General features: G+C 47.2%; 1 protein-coding gene across 1 annotated transcript; it reads left to right on the plus strand.

Annotated features, from left to right (window-relative positions):
• Nucleotides 1-118: 118 nt before the first annotated feature.
• DNAAF1 (dynein axonemal assembly factor 1) lies at nt 119-23,636 on the plus strand. The gene is made up of 12 exons (XM_058528380.1): nt 119-318; nt 2,484-2,619; nt 3,119-3,210; nt 4,826-5,047; nt 5,187-5,353; nt 8,317-8,438; nt 12,774-12,940; nt 14,868-15,131; nt 19,239-19,348; nt 20,988-21,044; nt 22,007-22,373; nt 23,253-23,636. The coding sequence occupies exons 1-12, from the start codon at nt 183-185 to the stop codon at nt 23,357-23,359; spliced, it is 1,947 nt and encodes a 648-aa protein (XP_058384363.1). The 5' UTR covers nt 119-182; the 3' UTR covers nt 23,360-23,636.
• Nucleotides 23,637-23,812: the final 176 nt, after the last annotated feature.

The following is a 23,812-nucleotide window of genomic DNA, read 5'->3' on the forward strand; positions in this document are numbered from 1 at the left end:
CCGAGTGCGCGTGCGCGGCGGTTGCCGGGGAGACCAGGGAAGCGTTGGGTGGCCAACGACTCGGGCTCCAGCGGCCGGCGGGGAAGGAAAGCGGAGCCTCCCTGGCGGGGCTGGGGGCTGTAGCGAGCCCGCGGAGCCGGTCTCCCCACTGCTCCGGGGTGTTCGGTGTTTCCGGAGTAAACATGCACCCCGAGGTCTCGGGGCCCGTGGCGGACGGGGGAGCGGAGCAGGACTGCGCGCAGAAGCCGGGCGTGGAGCCGGGCGTGGAGGAGTCGGCGGGTGACCACGGGAACGCCGGCCAAGGGGGCCGCAAGGAAGGTGCCGACCACCGCCCCAGAGAGACGAGGGGGGCGACGGGCTGCGCCAACACCGCATACCTGATCTTCACGGCCAGCAATAACAATAGCAATAATAACAATAGCGGTCCGCACTTATTAAAGGATGCGTACCAGGCGCTCATCACATTTGAGCATTACGCCCGCCCTCTGTAGTAGACCCTTCTCTCCCCATTTCATACAGACGAGAATACTGAGACTAAAAGGGGTTATAGAACTTACTCCAAACAGATTGCCCTCAGCCAGGCAGTGACAGAACAGACTCACGCCTGGACAGTCTGACTCTGGAGGCCAAGTCCTTACCCAACACACCATTCTCTCCTCGCCCAACTTTTTAATGTTTTGAACGTATCCCCTTACCTCTGTCACCATGTAAGATCAGAAGCTCTCACCCCCTCTAGCCTGCAAGCTATGTCAGGGCAGCACATCCTGATTGAATTTGCAGCGTTCGGTCCAGTGCCTGACCCGTGGCAGACAGAGTGAATGATGAGCTGTTGGCTCTGGGGTCAGCGAGTGAGTCCTCACCCACGTCTCCGGGAATGGGCTTAGAATACAGGCTTTAGCATCTGCTGCCATGTGGATTGGGGCCCTAAGGGAAACCTTTTAGTGACTAGATAAAGAAACTGCTTGATTTATGTTTCGTTTTTTGAACCGACTCAACAAATTTGAGCATCAACTGTCCAAGCAAGGCCTGTATGAGAAGCTGTAGGGAAGCTGTGTTGCTCTGTGGAAAGACACAGGCTTTGGAGCCACTCACGCTGGGTTCAGATTGCAACTCTGCAGCTTGCCAGCTTTATGGCTGTTGGCCCAGAGCATAACCTCTCTGTGGGGCAGTCTCCTCATCTGCAAGCAGCGATAATTATACAGGGATAATTATAGAGTTTCTGGCATACAGTGGGCCATTAGTAAATGGTAGCTCTTGTTATTAATGTAATCAATCAGTTATTATGTATACTGAGCACATATTCTATATTTATTCCACGAAACTTTGTTGTCTCTTGTGGCTGGGCATTGTATGCAGTGTGAAATGGGAAAGTGTAAGACGCAGGCCTACACATAGAGTGTTTACTCTCGTTCAATAGACCACACAAACACACAGCAGCCAACAGCCCTTAAGATTAAGTGCATTTGAGTTGGCCAGTTTTGACTGACGTTTAAAAAAAATTAAGTGCACTTGAATGTGCTCATTTTCTTTTTACAAAGATTTTTCCACCATTTTGGTTTCTTTTTGTGTGTTTTTTCTTTTGATAACTTTTTAAAAAGAACAGAGAGAGGCCAGCCAGGTGGTGTAGTGGTTAAGTTCACCCACTCTGCTTTGCGGGCTGGGGTTTGCAGGTTTGAATCCTGGGTGTGAGCCTACACTGCTCATCAAGCCATGCTGTGGTGGTGACCCACATACAAAATGGAGGAAGATTGGCACAGATGTTAGCTCACAGCCAATCTTCCTCACCAGAAAAAAAAGAGAACGTTATAACAAACATCCGTGTATCACCACCAAGAATGAAAAATGATTAATATTTTGATCATATTTACTTGAAGTCTTTTTTTAGCTAAAGAAATAAAACATTTCAGATAAATTTAATGTTCCTTTTGCCCCCTCATTCCTAGTCCCATTCTCTTCTCTCCTTCTCCAGAATTTTGTATGGATTCTTCCAATCACTTCTCTCACTATATATGTGTCTTTAAACAAAGCATAGCATTGATGTGTGTGCTTTTAATTTATATACATAGTATCCTGTGCTTATTATGAAACTTGCTTTGTTCATTCCGTATGTTTCTGAGAATTACCCACATTGATTGGTGTAGCTCCAGTGCATTCTTTTCCAAGGCAGAATAATAATTCGTTATTTCATTTAACCAGTCCCTGTGGATGCACATTTGCATTGTTAACAGTTTTTGGCTGTTAAAAGTAATGCAGAAATGAAAATCTTTGTTCATGTCTCCTTCTGTACCTGTACAAGAGCTTTTATAAAGGATCTACCTAAAAGTGACATTTCCATAGTCCTTATCAATGCTTTAAAAATTGTTATACATTTAAAGAGTACTGGTGTTCCAGACTAAAAGCACACAGTGATTAATCAAGTTGAAATTGGGGGAATTTTTTTATACATTTCTTCACCTCTATAGAACCAATCTCTTATTTTACAGAAATTAATGATTCTAAGGAAACATGTGCGGGTCCTTCTGACACATCTTACCAAAACGAGCAGAAACAGAGTGGTGATATCCAATCAGACGGCTGCTTAGCAAACCAAAGAGAGAACAAGGAAGATCGCGGCCCCAGGTATGTGGGCATGCTGCTGCCAATTATAGCACACATTTACCAAGTCAGGTGGAGGATGTAAGTGCCCCTTTGTATAGATAAGGAAACTGAGGCTTGTGGAGATTAAACAGTGTCCCAGTGTCTGAGAATTAGTAGTGGAGTCAGGACGGCGCTGCCTCTGTGGCACACTAACCACAATCTATTCAACTTGGATGCCAGACCTGGAGAGAAACACCTCAGTAGTTCTTGAGGACACTATTAAAAGTATTTTTATTAGAACATACATTGCAATTTTTAAGAATGCTGAAAGTAACAATACTGGGTGAGGCCCTGAAAGCTACCCACATACACAGAAATGAAGAACTTAAAATAGTTATCTGGCATGTACAATGTTGTGGAATTTGGGGAAGGAATGGATATGGTAAAGAGTTTTTGGAATTCTTTTCTAAATTTCTAAAGCATTTTTGGAAACAGCTGACAAACTGAATTAAATTTCTTGTTCATGTTTTTCATTTGACAGAATGACTAAAAGTTTCCTGCAAAAACTCTGCAAGCAACACAAGCTGTATGTTACCCCAGCGTTGAATGACACGCTGTATTTACACTTTAAAGGTCAGGCTCTGGGGGAGCAGGTGTGTCGTGATAGGTGGAAAGACCCTAATGGTATAAAAAATTACTTGCCGGCGTCATCTGGAGTTTTCAAATTATATTTAAGTAGAAATTTCAGTTTAGTGGAGATTTATGGAAAAAGCAATAATATTTCTTCAAAGAAAATGTCTTACCTGACCAGAGTTCATAAAGGGGGCCACCGTGACTCTATGGACACAAGGGAAGCACCCTGGTATCAAATATTTTCTAAAGGACTCATAATTTTTCAAACCCAAAGCTAGTTGTAAGTACTTTGGGCCGGGGAGGGACATGCTGTGAAGGATTGAAGACGGCGTGGAAAACAGAAGATGAGGAGTGATTCTCTCAGAACGTAGAGGTGTGAACCATGGCATCCCCGAGGGCTCAGGGCTGGTGTCCAGAATCACATAAACTTAAGATCAGGTTCATAGCCAGGATAAATAAGAATGATAGTCTGGACTAAATGTAGGATGGCCTACGTGCTCCATCAGTGGTTTATGTGTTCATTTATGTAGTCAGTAAATGTTTGCTGAGTGCCTTCTGTGTGCCTGGCACCATGCCCAGTGCTGGAAATACAGAGGTGGATATGGCGAAGAGGCCTCTGGTGTCCTGGGGGACAGGCAGCCACTGGGAGGAGTGTCTGCCAGGGAGGTACATGAAGGGCTCCAGCAGCACAAATTCCTTAAAGGTTTGGAACAACTCCTAACTGGTCTCCTCACCTCCACGTTGCCTCCCCCAAAACTCTCCACCCAACGTCTAGGTGTATTGGTGAATTAGACGACTTAGGAGGGCACATCCTAGGGGACCAAGATTTAAGAAGTGGGAAGAAGAAGATGCAGTGGGTGAGACCAAGTAGAAATAGTCTGGGAGGTAGAAGAGCTAGGCGAGAGATGTGCTTTTATGATCTACTGCTGTGTAATCAAGTACCCCCAAACTTAGCAACCTAAAACCAAGTCATTCTTTCACACTGTTTCTGAGGGCCAGGAATCTGGGGATGACTTAGCTGGGTGGTTCTGGCTCAGAATCTCTTATGAGGTTGCAGTCAGGCTATCAACTATTTGTTTTCCTAACCTTAAATTTGGCTCATAGAACTGAAAAATAAAATAAAACAAAACCCACAGTTTGCACCAGCTTCTGGCTTAGCTGGATCCTGGTGCTCACAGTGTAGCTTCACGAGTCTGTCTCTCTCCATTTCTTGGCCCTGCTTTCCTCTGGTTCATTTCAGGCAGGTGGCCCCTCACCTCCACTCACTCCCAGCTAAGAAGGGAAGACGGCTGCTGCAGTGCTAGGCTCCACCTCACCAGGCTGGCAATTCCAGCAGAAAGACTGCCTCTTTCCAATGGAGCCAGCAAACTCCCCAGGATTCATCCAAGTTGGCCCCACTTGGCTAAATGTGACCACCCCAGAATGAATCATGACTCTGATTGGCCACCAGAGAGCCATAGGGTGCTACTGGGAGAGGGATGTTTCTCAAAGAAAAGTGGCAGTGGTGTTACTAGAGGAAGGAGGTGTGGATGCTAGGGAGACAGGCAAAAACAAGGGTGACCCCTGTGCCCCTGAGTGTGTAGGAGCTTGACGGACACGCCTTCCTCCTCACCAGGTTTCGATCGCATCGAGAACTTGGAAGAGTACACAGGGCTGCGTTGTCTCTGGCTAGAGTGCAATGGAATACAGAAAATCGAGAACCTGGAGGCCCAAACTGAACTGCGCTGCCTCTTCTTGCAAGTGAACTTGCTTCATAAAATCGAGAACCTGGAACCTCTGCAGAAATTGGATGCTCTGAACCTCAGCAACAATTACATTAAGACCATTGAAAACCTCTGTAAGAATTCCCCACGAGGGGTCTTTCTATATGCCATTGAGTCTCCCGCTTTCCCTTGGGGGAGGTTCTGGAGCTTTATCTTATAGGAGCGAATCATTTTTAACCTTTGTTGCTTACGTCTGCTGACCTCCCCTTCCAGCCTGTCTGCCAGTCCTGAACACACTCCAGATGGCGCACAATCACTTAGAGACCGTGGCAGACATTCAGCATCTGAAGGAGTGTTTGAAACTTTGCGTCCTTGACCTTTCCCACAATAAGCTGAGTGATCCCGGGATCCTAAGCGTTCTTGAGAGCATGCCCAATTTGGTAAAGTACACGCACACAACTCGCATTGTATTATGCTCTTTAGATGTCAAATCTCTTTTCTCTTTACCCTCCTGCCTCCTTCCCTCCCTCTTTTCTTCTTGCCTTCTTTCTCACTCATTTCCTCTTTGTATATTCAGCTGGAGTATCTTAAATGCCAGGTGCCATATCTCTTCACTCACAAATACTTCAGTGTTATCTTTGACAGATAAGGACTTTTTTTTAGCACAATCACAATACTATTATTATATCTAAAATATTATAATAACTACATTTAATACCCAATTCAGGTTCAGTTTTCCCGACTTGTCTCAAAAATGTGTTTTGACCATTGGGTTGTTCAGATCCAACCTGATCCACACATCGTGTTTGGATGATTTGTCACTCAGATCTCTCTTGATCTGTAACATTCCCCCTCCCTGTTACCCCATCCCGTTAATCTGTCGAAGAAACTGGGTCCTCCCTCTGGGAGTTTACCACATTCTGGATTCGGTCAATTGCATCCTCATGGCATCATTTAACATGTTCTGCTGTACCCAGTATTTCTTGTAAAATGATAATGGGGCCAGAGGCTTGATCAGATGCAGATTCAGTAGTTCACTCTGAGGTGTGCCGTTGGGACACATCATACCTCACATAATCACAGAGCAGGTAATGTCTGGTTGCCTCTTTTTTTTGTTACTTGAAGATTCATGAGTGGGATCAGGTGTTGTCAGCCTGATCCAGTCATCATGAAGTTCCCCATCCATCTTTCTCCAGTTGTAGCAGCCACTGATGAACGTTGCTTCGATGTATTATTTCATTGAGTTGCACAATGATCATTGTCTAATTCTCTTATTCCTTCTGCATTTATAGCTGGAATGCTTCTGCAAAGAACTTTCCCTCGTCAACTAGTGGTTGCCTAATATATAGTTCGTACAGAAAAGGCCAGGATAAATGTCTGGTTCTTTCCTTTTATTTATCAATTTTCAGAAAAGTGAATCAAGAACCTAGGAACCTCTAATGGTGACAAAGAAGAGTTTTTCTTTTTCTGGATCCTTATGAATTCATGGATTTATATATACAGTACTTGGTATGGTTTAACCCTTGCTGTCACTTTAATTTTGGATGTTCAAATGGTCACATCTTCTGGCCTGCGACAACCCCTCCTAATGGCTCCTGTCTCCTTCAACTCAACTCCAGTGGCCTTTGGGGGCTTTCTCGCTCTTTAGTGTATGTGTGTTGTCATGTGCACCAGGAAAAATATTAAAAATAGCACACAAAACCCTGAAGTTCACTGTTCACTGCTTAGGGCATTGGATAAGTAAGAGAAAAGTGTGTCAATTTAAAGAAAAATAGTAAGCAAATCATAGTTCAGGAATAATCTGCAGAGTGGACTGTCAAAAAGGACTCGTTTAGAACTGCCAGCACATGGGGGCAATGTGAAGCTGTATTATATCATAATACTTTTTCTTTCTTTCTTTTTTTTGCTTGGTTGCCATAACAAAGTACTGAAGACTGGGTGACTTAAACAACAGAAATTTATTTTCTAATGATTCTAGAGGTTACAAGTCCAAGATCAATGTGCCGGCAGGGCTAGTTTTTCCTGAGGCCTCTCTCCGTGGCATGTAGATGGCTGTCTTCTCCCAGTGTCCTCACGTGGTCCTCCCTCCATGCGTGTCTGTGTGTCCTAATCTCCTCTTCTTATCAGGACACCAGCCATATTGCACCAGGACCCACCCTAGTGACCTCGTTTAATCTTAATCACCCCTTTAAAGGCCCATCTCCAAATATGATCACATTCTGAGGGACGAGGACTTGAACATATGAATTTGAGAGAGGCACAGTTCAGCCCAGAACAGAAGCAGTCTGCCTTACAGTTGTTTTAGCATTGCTTTTAAATTCTCCACACACCACGCACCCCTCTAGTGCCTGCCCCTGGGGCACATTGCTCCCACCACCCCAGCCCACATGGGATAGGTCACTTGAAAATATGACAAGAACAGTGAAGAGGGTACGAGAATGAAGTCTGGGAAATGCTAAATTAACTAGTTTACAATATATTTATTTTCTCCAACAACAAAAACCACTTCAGATACGAAAAATATTTCATCAGTTTAACTGATTTTAAAGATTTTATTTATTTTCCCCCCAAAACCCCAGTAGATAGTTATATGTCATAGCTGCACATCCTTCTAGTTGCTGTATGTGGGACGCGGCCTCAGCATGGCCCGAGAAGCGGTGCGCCCCCGGGATCCGAACCCGGGCTGCCAGCAGCGGAGCGCGCGCACTTAACCGCTAAGCCACGGGGCCGGCCCAGTTTAACTGATTTTAAATGGTTCACCCACATGTTGCCTTAGCATTCACCTTCTTTGAGTTTCACAGGCAGGAGAGGAGGTGACGTTATTTAAAGATGGGAGGGCGGTGCGCTGGCACTGCTGCATCCCTTTCTCTTTCCTGGTCCCAACTTGACGTCCAGGAGATCTGTCGACCTGGTGAGAAAGGCCCTCACAGTGGATAAGCGGGTGCTTTCCATCCTTTTCCCTGAGTCACTGCTGCTTCTCTGTCTAGCTGTCGTGTATGTTTTCTTAAAATGGGTCCTGGCTGGAAGGAGAGAAAACAATCATTGAGACTGAGATTAATTTCAGTAAAAGAGATTGGGTGAGCAAAACGAATGTAATCACTGCACTGGGAAACGGCCTCCGGAAAGGTTTTCCAATATTGTTCTGGAAGGACAGGGAGATTGAGGTTCTGAAGTTCAAGTAGAAGAAAGGGCCGCCCAATAATCAGGACAGTTCTGATGGCACAAAGACAATGAAAACCTTCTGGGTTCTCTTAGAAAGTCACCAGGACATGATGTTGGCGCTTCCTTTGCACTTAGGAAATACATTCTGTTTATTTATTCTTAGAGCATAGCACATATAAAATATTTTAATCACATCCTTTTTTTTTTAGTAATTAATTTGGTTCTGCCTGTGTGCTTACAGCGAGTACTGAATTTGATGGGAAACCCGGTTATCAGGCACGTTCCTAACTATCGGAGGACAGTCACTGTTCGACTAAAACAATTAACATACCTGGATGATAGACCAGTCTTTCCAAAGGACAGGTAAGGAAAAGAAAAGCCTTTTGATCACATTTTAATATATAATAGTTGAGCATGCTTTATATTAAACTTTTTTAAGATTCTGATTTTTTAGTATTTTCATACATCATTAAATAGTCTTTGGAAATAGGTGTGGGTTTGTTTGTTGTTGTTGTTGTTGTTTAAGGAAGATTGGCCCTGAGCTAACATCTGTTGCTAATCTTCCTCTTTTTCTTTTTTCTCCCCAAAGCCCCAGTACATAGTTGTATGTCCTAGTTGTAGGTCCTTCTAGTTCTTCTATGTGGGATGTCGCCTCAGCATGGCTTGATGAGCCGTGACTGTCCGCACCCAGGATCTGAACCGGCAAACCCGGGCCACCAAAGGGGAACGTGTCAACCTGACGGCTACGCCACTGAGCGAGCCCCTGGAAATAGGTTTATTGGCTACATAATTGTGTATAATAGGAAATTCCCTTTTTTTTTAACACTTTTTTGTAATCCTTTGATAATTAGCCTTGCATATAAGTCTGACCTTATTGCTGATTATTTCCTTGGGATGGAATTCTAGGAGTTGTATTATTGGATTAAAGAATGTGGTTTGAGACTTTTTAAAGATACTTATAGGGCCAGCCGCGTGGCTTAGCAGTTGAGTGCGCGCGCTCCGCTGCTGGCGGCCCGAGTTTGGATCCCGGGCGCACACTGACGCACTGCTTCTCCGGCCATACTGAGGCCACGTCCCACATACAGCAACTAGAAGGAAGTGCAGCTATGACATACAACTATTTACTGGGACTTTGGGGGGAAAAAATAAATAAATAAAATTATAAAGATGCTTATAAATATTTTTTGTTTTCGAGAAAATTTGTAACAGTTTATAACTTCACGAGACATAGCCATGTAAAAGAAATCTTTGCCAAGTTAATTGATGAGTGAAGATGTTATCTCCTTTAAATTTGCATTTTTGGATAACTGATGAGGTTGGTCATTTTTACCATCTTTGTGGAACATTTATGTGTCCTCCTCTATGAGTACTCCATTCATGATTTCCTCCCAGTTGCCTTTTGGGGGCTTTTTCTTATTGATTCATAAGAACTCTTTTATATTAGGAATATTGAACCCAGACTGCCATGTGTGTTGTCACTACTTTTATCTGTGTTTTTAATTTACCTTTTAATTTAGGTCACTATTCATTCTAACTTAGAATAAAACCTCAGTAATATGGACTGCTTGAAGGGAAGTGCAATCTGAATTTTGAGTTAAACAACATTTAAAAAGAAATGTAGCTGGTAATACGTTTTTGAACTCACAAATTTAAGTCAAACTCACAAATATTTCAAATAGAAGTGAGCGCTTCTACTTCGACTAGGTGAGAAAGCAAGATCTGCTTCTGGGAAGTTGGGCAGAGATGCACCCGGTTCTGCAGGCACCCAGCCCTGGGGGTGGCGGGGGCCGGCGAGCAGGGCCAGTGTGCTGACTTCAAAGTCCAGCTCTGCAGCCGCGAGTTATGTTCCCTTGGGTGGGCTCGCTAACCTCTGAGCCTCACATTCCTCATCTGTAAAGTGGAGACAACTGTTGTCAGTGTCCTCATGAGTACCTGTGAGTAACATGTGGGCTTGAGCAGGTACCAGGCTCATGGAAGGAGTGAACCAGTGGGAGCGGCTGCCACTGGGGCAGCACTGACAAGCAGGAAAGTTCGAACAGGGGTATGAGCCGGACACTTGGCAGTGAGGCCCACTGCCTTCTATAGTATAGCACAACGCCAGTCCAGAAATCAGACTCACCTGGGCTTGAACCTAATTCCTCCACTCACTAGCTGTTCCACGTTGGGCACTTGCTGTTCTCTCTGTCTGGGATGCTCTTCACAGATGTCTGCAGCTGTCTGCTCACCTGTCATCTTATGAGGATCTCCCTGACCAAACACCCTAAGAAGCACCTTTTCCCCCTGATGTCTCTGTAGCCTGATTTCTCTCCTTAGGGCTCATCAGCCTCTGACACATATTTTTTTTTTTTTTTTTTGTGAGGGAGATCAGCCCTGAGCTAACATCCATGCTAATCCTCCTCTTTTTGCTGAGGAAGACTGGCTCTGAGCTAACATCTATTGCCAATCCTCCTCCTTTTTTTTCCTTCCCCAAAGCCCCAGTAGATAGTTGTGTGTCATAGTTGCACATCCTTCTAGTTGCTGTATGTGGGACGCGGCCTCAGCATGGCCAGAGAAGCGGTGCGTCGGTGCGCGCCCGGGATCCGAACCCCGGCTGCCAGTAGCAGAGCACGCGCACTTAACCGCTAAGCAACCGGGCCGGCCCCTCTGACACATATTTGCTTCCCTGTTTAGAGTCTGTCTTCCCCGTAAAGGGCAGCTCTAACAGAGCAAGCCACGTCATCTCTTGTGACCTGCTGTTCCCCAGCCCCTAGAATAGTGCCTGGCCTGTGTCTGCTGGATGTCTGCTCCTAGATAAAAGGGTCTGAGGGTTTCCCACTGGTATGGTAAGTGGACCTGAACATAGTTTATTCTTTCTGACATCTTCTGTCTTGGTGACTTGTGGTCTCCTTCTGCTATAGTATACTTTGCAAAACTCTGTCTCACAATTTCCAAATACCTCCTGTACCTTTGCTTTTCCAGCAGGGATCTGCTTCCTCTCTCTAAAGTTAAGCCTCCTGTTTTTGTTTCTGTTTTTGTTTTTTGTGAGGAAGATCGGCCCTGGGCTAACATCTGTGCCCGTCTCCCTCTATTTTGTACGTGGGATGCTGCCACAGCATGGCTTGATGAGTGGTGCATAGGTCTGTGTCGGGGATCCAAACCTGCAAACCCCGGGCTGCCGAAGCGGAGCGCACGAACTTAACCACTACACCACTGGGCTGGCCCCTTAAGCCTCCTGTTTTTAAACTAGACTTTAAAAATATATATATATATGTATATATATAACACCTTTATCGACATATAATTCCCCTATCATTTAATTCATCCATTTAAAGTGTGTAATGCAATGGTTTTTAATATATTCACAGTGTTATGTACAACTCTGTGAATATATTTTGTACAACTCTGTGAATATATTAGAATATTTCCATCACCCCAAAAAGGAACCCTTACCCACTAACAGTCACTCCCCCTTCCCCTCTCCCACTCCCAGCCCCTGGCAACCACAAATCTACTTTCCATCTCTACGGATTTGCCTGTTCTGGACATTTCATATAAATGGAGTCTTTCAATATGTGGCCCTTTGTGTCTGGCTTCTTTCACTGAGCATGGTGTTTCCAAGGTTCATCCACGTTGTAGCAGGTGTCAGTGCTTCGTTCCTTTATATTGCAAAATAATATTCCGTTCAGATATGTCACATTTTATTTATCCATCAGTTGATGGGCATTTGGGTGGTTTCCACTTTTTGGTTATTCTGAATAAAGCTGCTATGAACATTCCTGTGCAGGTTTTTGTGTGAATATGTGTTTTCAACTCATTTGGGTAAATACTTAGGAGGGTGATTATTAGATCATATGGTGAGGTTATCTTTGGCTTTGTAATTGCCAAATTGTCTTCCAAAGTGGCTGTGCCGTTTTGCATTCCCACCAGCAATGGATGAGAGTTCCTGTTGCTGCACATCCTAGCCAGCATTTGGTGCTGACAGTGTTTTGGATTTTAGACGTTGTAATAGGTGTATTGCGGTACCTGGTTTTAATCTGCAGTTTCCTAATGTCATATGCAGTTGAGCTTGTTTCCTGTCTGCCTGTCTTCTTTGATGAGATGTCCCGGTCTGTCACCCACTCTTTTATTGTGTTGTCTGTTTTTTTTAATTTTTGAGTTTTAATAGTTCTTTGTATGTTTTGGATACAAGCCCATTATCAGTTTTCTTTCTTGAAAATATTTTCTCCAGTCTGTGGCTTGTCTTCTCATTCTTTTAACCTTTGCCCACTTTTAAATTGTGTTGTCTTTGTATTAATGAGTTGTAAGAGTTATTTATATATTCTAGATACAAGTCCCTTATCACATATGATTTGCAAATATCTTCTCACATTCTGTGGGTTGTCTTTTTACTTTATTTATGGCTTTCTTTGCCTTACTTGCAAAATGCATCACTAATGCATTACTTGCATTAAATTACTTTTAATTTTGATGGAGTCCGATTTCTTTATTTTTTCTTTTGTTGCTTGTGCTTTTGGCATCATATCTAGATGGCTTTGCAAACCATTAGACTTTAAAGATTAAAATGAACATGTATTAACTTTTATCCTTGCAGTCACATGTCCTATGTGCCTTTAGTTTGATTTTGGGGAAAATGAGCAAGTTTGATCAGAGAGTATATGTTTTGAATTTACTTTTCATCTGTGAAAATTCTGATTTCTGTTTATTTATCCTTCTAAACAGAGCTTGTGCAGAGGCCTGGGCTAGGGGAGGATATGCAGCTGAGAAAGAGGAGAGACAGCAGTGGGAGAGCAGAGAGCAGAAGACGATCAGAGACAGCATCGAGGCCCTGGCAATGCTCAAGCAGCAGGCTGCAGAGAGAAAACAACAGAGAGAAAGCCAAGAGAAAGGTACGCGCTCTAGACGGACAGAGCACCCGGTGCTCCATTCAGATTAGTAATCGGGGCTGTTGAACACCAGACTTTCATCTCTGCGGGTGCGTGTGTGTGTGTGTGTGTGTGTGTGTGTTTTGACCATTTGCTCACACACTTGCGGATCCATCTGCACTTGGCCTCAGCCATCTGCCAGGGGCAGCGAAAAGCCCCAACAGTTACATGCAGTTTCAAACCACTTTTAGTGATGAAAACACAATTTGTTAAAATAGCCTCAGTTTTCCAAAATAAATGATGTATTAGTTTTCTATGACTGCTGTAAACAAATTACCATAAATTTAGGAGCTTAAAACAACAGAAATTTATTATCTTACCATAGTTCTGTAGGTCAGAAGTCCAACATGTGTCTCACGAGGCTAAATTCAAGGTGTCAGCAGGACTGTTTTCCCTCTCACTATGCTAGGGGAAAATCTGTTTGCATGTCTTTTCCAGCTTCTAGAGGCCCCCTGCATTCCTTGGCTCGTGGACCCTCCCTCCATCTCCAAAGCCAACAGCACAGCATCTTCACATCTTTCTCTGGCTCTGACACTCCTGCCTCCCTCTTTTAAGGATCCTGTGATGACATTGAGCCCACCCAGACAATCTCCCCATCTCAAGATCCTTAATCACATCTGCAAAGTCCTTTTTGCCATGTGAGGTCACATATTCTAGGATTAGGATGTGAACGTCTTTGTGGGGCCATTATTCTGTCTACTACAAATGAATCTTATGACTTCATATCAAAGCAATATGACATTGTACTGATTTCATAGGTACCACACCTAGTGCCATTAATAGCAATAAAAGTAGCCAGCATGTGTACTGGGGCTCAGTCAGGGCCTTGTATGCCTTGTTTCAATCAGAGGGTTGTGGTCATCTTGATTTTTTCATTGTTATTAAGATTTTTCATTACTACTATTGCCCTTTTAAATCCAACATTTTTATGCACACAGAAAGTTGTCTCTGTACATTGCGGGGGGGACATTTATAAATAAATAGGCTTCTGCACACAAACCTCAGGTGCGAACTGTTATGCACACATGGAGCAGCATGCAGACACTGTCACAGGTTCCAACAGAGGGAGAGGACACGGTTCCATCTCCTCCAAGGAGCCCACAGTATTCCTGGGGAGGCAAAGAGGAGGACCAGGTACCTGGGTTTGGAATTAAGTTGTAAATTGGGAAATCTTATAAAGTTGGCTGGGTTGGGTGAGATCATATCAAGAAGGGCCTTGAAAACCAGCCTTGACCTGGAAGGTGGCGGGAAGTCATGGGTTATGAAGAAGATGCCGTTGTGGGAGTGATGTTGGTGGCGTGAGCTTGGTGGTGGGGCGGGGCGGGGTAGGATAAACTCAGGGGGCAAGGTGCTCCTGCACTTGGGGAGTCAGGCAGGAGCTGTAGCCCCAGTGTTGGAGAGAGGCCTTCTGTGCAAGTCACAATGGAAAAGCATGGTGGCCCTTGACCTTTTTTTCTTAATTGAGATGAAATTCACACAACCTAAAACTAACCATTTTATTTTATTTTTTAATTTTTTTGCTGAGGAAGATTCACCCTGAGCTAACATCCATGCCAGTCTTCCTCTATTTTGTATGTGAGCCACTGCCACAGCATGGCCACTGATGAGTGATGTACGTCCACACCCGGGAACCAAACCAAGGCCACCGAAGCAGAGCATGCCGAACTGAACCTTTAGGCCACATGGCCGGCCCCAAAACTAACCATTTTAAAGTGTCATTTAGTACATTCACAACATTGTGCAACCACCACCGTTAAGTAATCCTTTACTGCATCCCTGACAGCTTCCCCAGTGCTCATTCTCAGCAGTTTGCTTGTGTCCCGAGGGATGCGTAGACACCCTTGTCCTCCCAGGATGGTTCCCAGTTCATCTCTGGACTTCTCTTGTTCAGGGGAGTTGCCACCAGACCACGCTGAGAACATGGATGCCTATGTGGAGGGGAAGGCAGAGCCTGGGGAGGACGGAGAAAGGCAGCAGAAAATGGAGCTGTTTGTCAAGGAAAGCTTCGAGGCCAAGGATGAGCTATTCCCAGAAAAGTCGAGTCTCATAGAGGAGCTGCCCACAGATGTCAATGGAGAGACTGAAGACACGGAGCCAGGAGGGGCGCTCCCGGCCGAGGGCCCGATGCTGGCAACCCTCGGAGCTGCCTGGGAAGGTAATGGGACTGCGAGCAACACAGGTGCTGGTTCCGGTGGCTCTCCCAGGAGCCGCTGCCTCCGGGTCAGCATCTGTGCCACCCGGGGCTGGCTTCCACTTCTGACTGCTGTCTCTATAAGATAAAGTACACGTCGCCTCATCTAGAGCAGGGCTGCCCATAGAACTATAAGGGGAGCCATGGGAACATTTTCTAGTAGTCATATTAAACAAAGTAAAAAGAAGTGGGCAAAACTACTAATGGTAGATTTTATTTAACCCACTATATCTAAAATACAATCATTTAAGTCAACATAAAATTATTAATGAGATACTTTACTTTTTTTTTTGTATTAAGTCTTCAAAATCCAGTATGTATTTGACACAGCACATCTCAACAATTTGGATGCTAACTTTTCAAAGGTTAAAGTGAAATGTACTCCTACTAAAAGAAGTGAGTTGTTTTATACTGCTTCAGTTTTTAAATTTAAATTAATTAAAAATAAAGACATGTATGGCTCCGTAGCCATATGTGGCTATGGGTAGCATAGTAGATGATGCAGATCTAGAAAAAGAAACCCCCGGCAGGTTCTAGCCAAGTTCCTTAGGTCCTGCTGACTAACAGAGAAACCTGGGACGCGCCCAGGACACTGTGCCTGCTGCTGTGGGTGGTGAGAAGGAGCCAGGCCTGGAGCACGCCCAGTCCACAGCGCCTTGGGAGACGGGGAGCGCTGCTCTGCCTCCAGCCTGAGCAGCGCTTGAAGTCTGTTTGGGGAGTTTAGCAGGTCTGGCTCAGAACAGAAGGTCCCCCAGAACAAAGGTCTCTGGGAGAGACCTAGAAGGAACCCTGGTTTCCAGACCACCAAGGAGACCAGCCAGAGGGCTAAGAGCCCCACCCAGGAAGCCAGGCATGGCTGAATGATCTTTCCAGCTAAGGGATGTGGACAGAGCAGACCATCCTCAACAATTAGCCCAACTGAGCCCTATTTTAATTAATCTTTTCAAAACCGTACTGGCTCTACCCCACTCGCCACCTCCAAATAGTTAGTGCTCCATCATTCATTTGGATTTATTATCCCCTCTTTTATTCAGTAATATCTGAAAAATCTATCTCATAGCCTAGAGTCTTTAACAAGATGTGTATGGGAAATAAAAATGCACCTTAGGAAGGGGCGTAGGGAGATGTGACCTTGTGTCTATGCTGAAGTCCATGGACCTGACCCCCCATCAGGAGCTCAGGGATGGTGTTCCTCCAATGCTGGGACTCAGGAATTCCCAGGGATTCTGGCAGGTGAGGCGAGAAGCAGTGGGCGGGAAAAAGGGAAGGAGAAGGAAAGGGACAAGGGAACAAGGTGATAGATGCCCAGCTGCCAGGGGCCACAGGAGGAAAAGAGCGTCAGCATTAGGTTTGACCGACCACAGTCACCAGAGAACAATGCTCTCAACGAAGGTGGGGGATGTGCTCCCCGCCCCATCTCTCTGATGCTCTGCTCACACCTTTCGGGTGTCAGTCACAGCTCTTCTTCTGACTTTGCTATGAGACTGCGGCTGGAAGCTTTCTCTGAGAAGCATGACTTGTTTTGATTTGTTTGCCTTAGGAAACGCTGAAGCGCTGCTTTCTATAGCGGTGGCTCCACTTTGCTGGATGGGATTGTAAAACCTCCAGGGCCTGGTCGTTCCTTGGTTTATGGAAGAGAATTTCCTCCAAACAAGGGTCATGTTTTTCCTAAACCTTTCCCTGGAGATGTTACAGGTTTTATCATTTAAAAGGCGCGATATTCATGTATTAATCGTGGGGGAAGTACTATCCTCTGAACTGCTGATTGAGGTGTTGTTGCACGTGTATTCCTGCATACTCACTCGCCCTCATGTGATTTTTTGCTTTGAAACTGCACCTAACCTAGCAGCAGAGTTTTCTCTGAGTGAAACCAGCCTCTGCCTTGCTGAACAGACACAGGGCACGTCTTAAAAGGAGCTGGTTAACTGCAGCAACTGTGGTCGGGAGAGGGAGACACAGCCAGCTCTCTGTGTATCCAGCATGCAGGCGCTCAGTGAAGGCCACGCTTCCCAGGCCGTGTCTTGTTTGGCCGTCCCCACAACCCTACAAGGTAGGAGCTATCATTGTTACCCCCAATTTATGGAGTTGAAAACCGAGGCTCAGAGAGGTGAAGTAACTTGCCTCAAGTCACAGAGCAAGTAAATGGTGGAGGCAGGAATTGAGGCCAGATCTGCCTCCAGAGACCAAGCTTGTTTCCACCTCGCTTCATTGCCATCATCCTTCTTTCATCCCCCCACCCACAGCCTGTGCTTTCTGCCCCCTCCCCCTTGGCTGCTGCCCTGCCTGAGCTGACCCCTCTGGGGGGTCCTGAGTCCCGAGAGGTGAACTGGGCTGTCAGAGCAGGGATGCTCTTCTTCCGCCTTGATTCAAGTTACTCAACCCCAAGAAAGGCGAATCTAAATATAAAAACCATCTGTTTAAAACATCACTTTTCCATTTATCTTTTTTGCATCGAACAGTCTTTTCTTGCTAGTCATGAGGCCTTGGGGAAGGATGGAGAAAATTAGGAGATAAACCATATGACCAGCTTTGCCATGTTTCCTGTGGATATTCTCCTTGAGATCCATCCTGACATCGGGCATCAGCGAAGGCCGCCTGAAGAGCAGACTCAGGCCCTGCGCGCTTGAAGAGCTCCTGATCGTGAAATCTAAGTCTCGGGCAGAAGGAAGCGTTACACGAGGCAAACCGTCGTGGAAGTACACGCTTTCCTTCTCTCTAGTGACCCTCTCCGGAGGAGCTTGAGCTTCTTTCCAGGGGTCACTAAACTGGTCCCAAGGATGGCACGTGTGTCACTAAAACACCCTGTGTACAGGTGAGGCGGCGCCGTTTCCAGACAGACACCCGAGGGCAACCCAAGTCCCACCCCTTAACCAGCTGAGCTACCTCAGGCGAACCACAAAACCTCTCTTCTCTGAGCCTGTTTCCACCTCTGTGAAACGGAAACAGTCCCTGCCGTGGACTGAACGAGTCACGTAAGCAATGCCCCCAATAAGCGTAGTCTCTTCCCTGCCTCACCTTTTCCCAAGGAACAAAACCAGGCCTCAGCAGACAGGCGTCAGGAAACAAAGGCACCTGGCAGCTGCCTTGACTACGATCTTCTGATGGCTGGGAAGCTGGAGACGACAGAGCCACGAACAAGACAAGAGTGCAGGAGAAAGGGCTGGCTGGAGAGGAAGCAGAGTGTGGTCGTCGTTAGAAGTACTGAGTTTGAGAAGCCGTGGGGCGGCCAAGTGGAGAAGACTACGGTTGCTGGGCCTTGTGAGTGGAGGTCAAGAGGGGCCAGGCCCCACTGGGGGCCTGGGGTCATCCACAACAGCAACCACGGAGGCCCTCTGCCCGCTTCCTTGTTTCATTCCAAATTGGTGCCCAGTGTGGCTCTTTGAGTCAAACTGAGTACTCAGGGTGGACACGCTGGACCCACGTGTGATGAGAAGAGTTGGGCCGTTAATCTCTACCATCATAATTGAAGCCATGAGACTGAAGAGAAAGCAGAGAACAAGACCCAAGGATACAGCTGTGGGAAACTTGAAGAGGGGGCCTGGAGGAGGAACCCCATCTCAATTCCACGTTCCCCGGGCAACCCTGAGATTGTTGAACAGGTCTCCCAGAAACTTGTGCAGTGGGAGGGGCGTGTGCCCTGACAGGGACAGGCAGCCAGGGCGGGGGTCAGCCCTTCCCGGCCAGGGCTATGGAATGTGCCTCTCCTGCTTGCCTCTTCTCCGTCTCCCAAGATGGCCTTTGACGCTGTTGGCTTTCTTGTCTCCCTGCCGCTCAATCGTGCCTTGTCCAGGCTCCTGCGTATTCTGCCTCTCTCTCTGGCTGGTGCTTTCATCTAGTTGGTCATCTCTAGGTTACACAAAGGGGGCAGCGCTTTCCTCTCCTTTCTTAGCTATAACTGTGTCGTAATCTGGGATTCTAGTGGCTTCTGTCACAGGGGCTGGCCTTTCAGACCTGAGAAGGGTTTTGTCCTTCCTCTGCTCTTGGAATTGGTCTTCACCTTGGGCTTGTCGATCTGACCACTATGTATAAAAGTAACTCGAAGGTGAATAACTCTTTGTTGTTGTTCCTTAGAATCGACTCCCCAGACTGTGGCCCCTGAGGGTGCATTAGGTACAGAACTCGATGGAGCTGAAGATTTGGAAACCATTAACCTGGAGACAGAGGAGAAGCTCTTCATCGATGTACGTACATAGTTGCATTTGGAGAAAAGTGTCTGCTTTATAGTTAGTATCAGGTCAGACACAAACCTTCAGAATCCTTGCTCCCCAACGTGTGGTCCCTGGACCAGCAGGCTTGGCATCCCCTGGGAGTGGGTCAGAATGCAGGATGCCCGGCCCCACTGTAACAAGACCTCCCCTAGATGGTTCATACCTGTGCACATTCACGTTTGAGAAGTGATGGCCCAAATGGTTCCCTTGAACTACGTCTACAAAACTTGATTTGTTTCCCCAAAGAAGTTACACTGCAGAGCGATTCTGTCTAGCTAGCCTTACACAAAATGGTTAAGTCACATTTTATCATCAGAGCCTCTCTTCCTCCTTGGGCAGCCGCCCAGCAGGCAGCTACTGCCATCTTCCCGGTCTGCCGCTGCTCCGGCTTGCTGTCTGACCTTGTGTTTGATCATGGCCTTGAGAAGGCCCCTCGTCCCTGACGCTTTTCCCGTTTTGATAACAATCTAAACTGCCCTGGCCCACAGGCATGAGGACCATGGATTCAGACACTTTGTCATGACCCCCAGGAACTGTACTGTGGTGGGTGAGTAGCGGGGAGGCGTTCCTTGCACCTTTATCTCACCCCAGTGGGCAGCCGGTGCTTGCTCTGCTCACCCAAAGGACGCCTACTTCTCTACCCATGAGTGAGCGCCTGCAGTTTAAACCTGTGTTCGCGACATTGCCTGCCGCCTGCCCGCTTCCTTGTTACACAGCTAAGCTGGTGTCTCATTTCTAACTTTACAATTGCATGTGCCTCAGTAAGAGTTAAACAAATCCTGGTCAATTTTCAGAGTGGGTTTCTAGTTTTCTGGGCCTGTGTAAACTAAGAAACAAAACTGGGCAATTAATCTCTAATGTTTGAGAACTGACTTATACAGGACAACTAATAGCTAACACTGTTCTCACTCTTTGCCTGGCATTGTTCTAAAAACATCTTGTATTGATTGATTTAACCTTTCAGTAACTCTAAGAGGTAGGTACTATTATCATCCCCATTTTACAGATGAGGAAATTGAGAAACAGAGAAGTTAAGCAACTTTCCCAAGGCCACACAGCTAGGCAAGAGTGGAGCAGGAATACCACCCCAGGTAGCCTGGCCCCAGAGTTCATGCATCTAAGCACACACACTGTGCTGCCCGCCGCCCATGCTGGACCAGTTGCTACAGATGAAGATCCCAAATCACAGTACAAAACAGAAAAGCCCTCCCAGTTTGGGGGAAGTCCAAAACATATTCATTTTATACCACACAGAGTTCTAAGACTAAGTTGTACACAGGAGGTGCACTTGGTTTAGGCCCCGTCATTTCCCCCCAGATGAACTGGCTGTGTCTCTAGTGACAAAGTAGAGTGGAGAAAGACGTGGAATCCCTCAAACATGTCACACCTTGCACATCTCTTTCATTGGTCAGATCTAGATCCTCAAAGTGGCAGCGTGTGTTCTGAGTGTGCGCGGGGCTGCTTGAGTGGTCTGGGTCACTCCTCACTTCTCCTGCACACTTCGCTGGCACATAACTCGGGCTTAACTGACAGTGTGGATGCATTTGTCTCGCTGTCCGATGTTCAGGGTGTGTCCGCCGTCCTGGTGACGTGGGTTCCTTTGCTCTTTCAGGACCTGCCTGACTTGGAAGACGTTGACACGGGCGAATCTCTGGAGGACCGGGACAAGGTTGTCTCACGCGTCTCCCAGGCAGCCTAATTCCACCCTCGCTCCCGGTCTTGCCCCTGACCAAGTGCATCTCCTTCACTCGGAAGTGGAATGCTCTTTGTGACTAACGCACTCCCGCCTCTCCCCTCCCCCCCCCCCCCCCCCCCCCGTGCCTTCACCCGACCAAAGGAGATGCAGCTGTTGGCTGTTGCTCACCTCTTTTAAGATTAACCACATGAGGTTTCTTGGACAGATATTTTATCACTGATTTTTTTAATAACTATGTACTGTACATAATTACCTGACAACGCTTCTCTGTCCTTGTTATGTATTTAAATGTTCATCTCATGAATGTCTGTACCATAGCGACACAGGGAAGGAAAGGAGAAGGGGGAGGGAAGAAGGAGGGAGACTGTATGATGAGGGAGTTCTCCCAAACTGACCTGACCCTCCTCCTCCAGCCTGACCGAGGGCCCATGTGTGCCAGCCCCGTGCCCTGAGGGAGGGGGACGCGTAAGACCTAATCTCTGTGCGGGACTCATCATCGAAGGAAGGAAAGCCATGCAAGAGGGACCATAGTTCCCGTGGAGGCCTGACCTCCAAGGGGCCGAGTCCAGGTGGCCGGGTTAGGTGTATGCCAGCCAGAGGCCAGGGCTCAGAGATGGGCCCGTTCAGGGACCCAGAGGATGTTGGTGTAGTGGGAACAGTGTGGGCGGGAGGGGTGCAGCATGCAGACCCAACAGAGGGTGGGAAAGGAGTGCAGACGTGGCTACAGAGCTCACCACGACTTTGGGGGCTCAGAAACAGCTGGCCAAGTGGTGTCCATCCTGAGGCCTGACTCTCCCAGGGCAGAATGCTGTGCCCCCTCTGCCTTTATTGTATGTGGCAACAGAATATTCTGGGATAGATAAAATCACAGAATTAGCATTGTGCATTTTAGAGTGACTATTGTGAAAACAAACACACCTTTTTTCTTTTAATAGAAGATGTGCTTTCCAAAGATTACAGCCATCTCGAGCTTGAGTGATGACAGTGACTCTGAACTGGATTGCACATCCCTCCCAGTGCTGGAAGACGCATCCACAGACACCCTGTCAAATATATTCACAGTCTCCAAGGACACCTCCAGGAAGACCAAGACGCCCTTTATGGACATATGTAAAGAAGCAGCAGAGAGGGACTTGGGAATGCAAAGTAGAGACCCCAAGTCCCCACGCCCACTGGTCCAGGAGCTCTACGACCTTGAGCCTTCAGGGCCATCACCGATGCCCCCAACCTGCAAAAGGGATGCCACACCACCCCCTTCCAGTGAGGATGGGGACGGTTTCCTACTTTCGGCCTCTCCTCCAGGTAATGCCACCCTACTTTCAAGATCACAGGGACCAAAAGCTTTGACAGTGAGGAAATGAACTGTCCACTCCCCAAACCCAGAGTGGGTGGCCCACTGGGCCTTTCCCCTCAGAATCCCGTGTTCTTGGAGAGGGGCATTCGCGACAGCCCACGGAGATGGTTGGGATCATGTTCCCAAGTTGATGCGTCTTCGAAGCTGCCACTTGCTGGTTGCAGGCCTGGCCGCCTCATTCCCGGCGGGCAGTGGGCGTCCCCAGGGCTGCTTATGGCCATGCAGATCCTGGCAATCTTGTTCAGCAGGTCCAGGCGGGGCTAGGGAGCCTGCGTTTCACCCCCTTCCTCACTGTCCCCATCCTTAGCCTTTCCAGACCAAGGCTTCTGAGGGAGGGAGGAGACCAGTGACATGGCTGGGAACGTGGGACAAAACGGGGGCAACAGCTGGCCTGAGGGCGTGAGTCCTCCACATGAAGGTCCAGGATCGGGATGAATGATGTGCGAGACGGTGCTGGCAGGGAAGGGAGGCTCACCAGGCAGGACAGTGTCCAGAGCGCCAGGCTAGGTGGGACAAATGAGGCCACAGACTGACTTATCAGCCTGGCCTGGCACTGGGGGCCCGTGCACATTCCCAGGGAGATGTGTTAGTGCTAAGTGATAACAAGCAAACTGGGGGTAATCTGGGGTTCAGCAGCTGCCTCTGGGAATCCACCTCAGGGAGTCTGCTGAGCCGACAACTCCTGTTCTTACCCGACACTAGGCGATAGCCAGGTTTCTTTCTGAAGGCCTGCTTGTGTGGTTGACCCAAGGCCTGCACACGGGAAGAAATGAAGGGGTGACTAATTTCCCAAGAAAACCGAGTTACCTTCTTTCCTAACTCTCTAGGAAACAGCACTGAAAAGGATGAAGTGCAGTCTGAGATGGAGCCCGAGGGGCTGGCGGAGCCCGGGGCGGGAGAGGACCGGGAGGACATTGAATTCGGCTTGGACTGAACCTCAAGGGGGGCCCTCCGCCCTTCGACTAATGGACAGGGAGCCGGCGGCTAGGCCAGGACTGACCCCCCAGCAGGTGCAGGTCACCCCCTTGACTGGGCTCCCCTTCCTTCCAAAGAGCAGCGGTTCCTGAGAGCGCTTGGGCCTGGGCTGTGACGAGTGCCCACGTCGCACGGCTCCCTCTCCCGCCCTGGCAGCCTCTGCCAGCGTGGGCAGCGCTGTGTTCCTGGTTCTCAAAGCATAACCCACTCCCCCCACCATATGTGGTAAATGGTGTTCTGTAATGTCTCATTTGAACATTATAAACATTTTAGTATCCACGTGAGACAATGTGTTACTGGATTATTTCATTTGTAAGTCACATGTGATTCCTTTCATCCGCTACCCTGAGAAAGAGCGGTTCCTCTCTTCATGTGTGATTAGAATCCTCTCTCAGGCCCTGGGGTCCTGCAC

Source organism: Diceros bicornis, chromosome 32, assembly GCF_020826845.1.
Source record: "Diceros bicornis minor isolate mBicDic1 chromosome 32, mDicBic1.mat.cur, whole genome shotgun sequence".
In the NCBI taxonomy this organism is placed as follows: domain Eukaryota; kingdom Metazoa; phylum Chordata; class Mammalia; order Perissodactyla; family Rhinocerotidae; genus Diceros; species Diceros bicornis.

Coding starts and splice junctions, on each gene's coding strand:
- DNAAF1 (XM_058528380.1), top strand. CDS start 183: ATGCACCCCGAGGTCTCGGGGCCCGTGGCGGACGGGGGAGCGGAGCAG. Junction 319..2,483: donor CCAAGGGGGCCGCAAGGAAG/GTGCCGACCACC, acceptor CTTATTTTACAG/AAATTAATGATTCTAAGGAA. Junction 22,374..23,252: donor ACTTTCGGCCTCTCCTCCAG/GTAATGCCACCC, acceptor CTAACTCTCTAG/GAAACAGCACTGAAAAGGAT.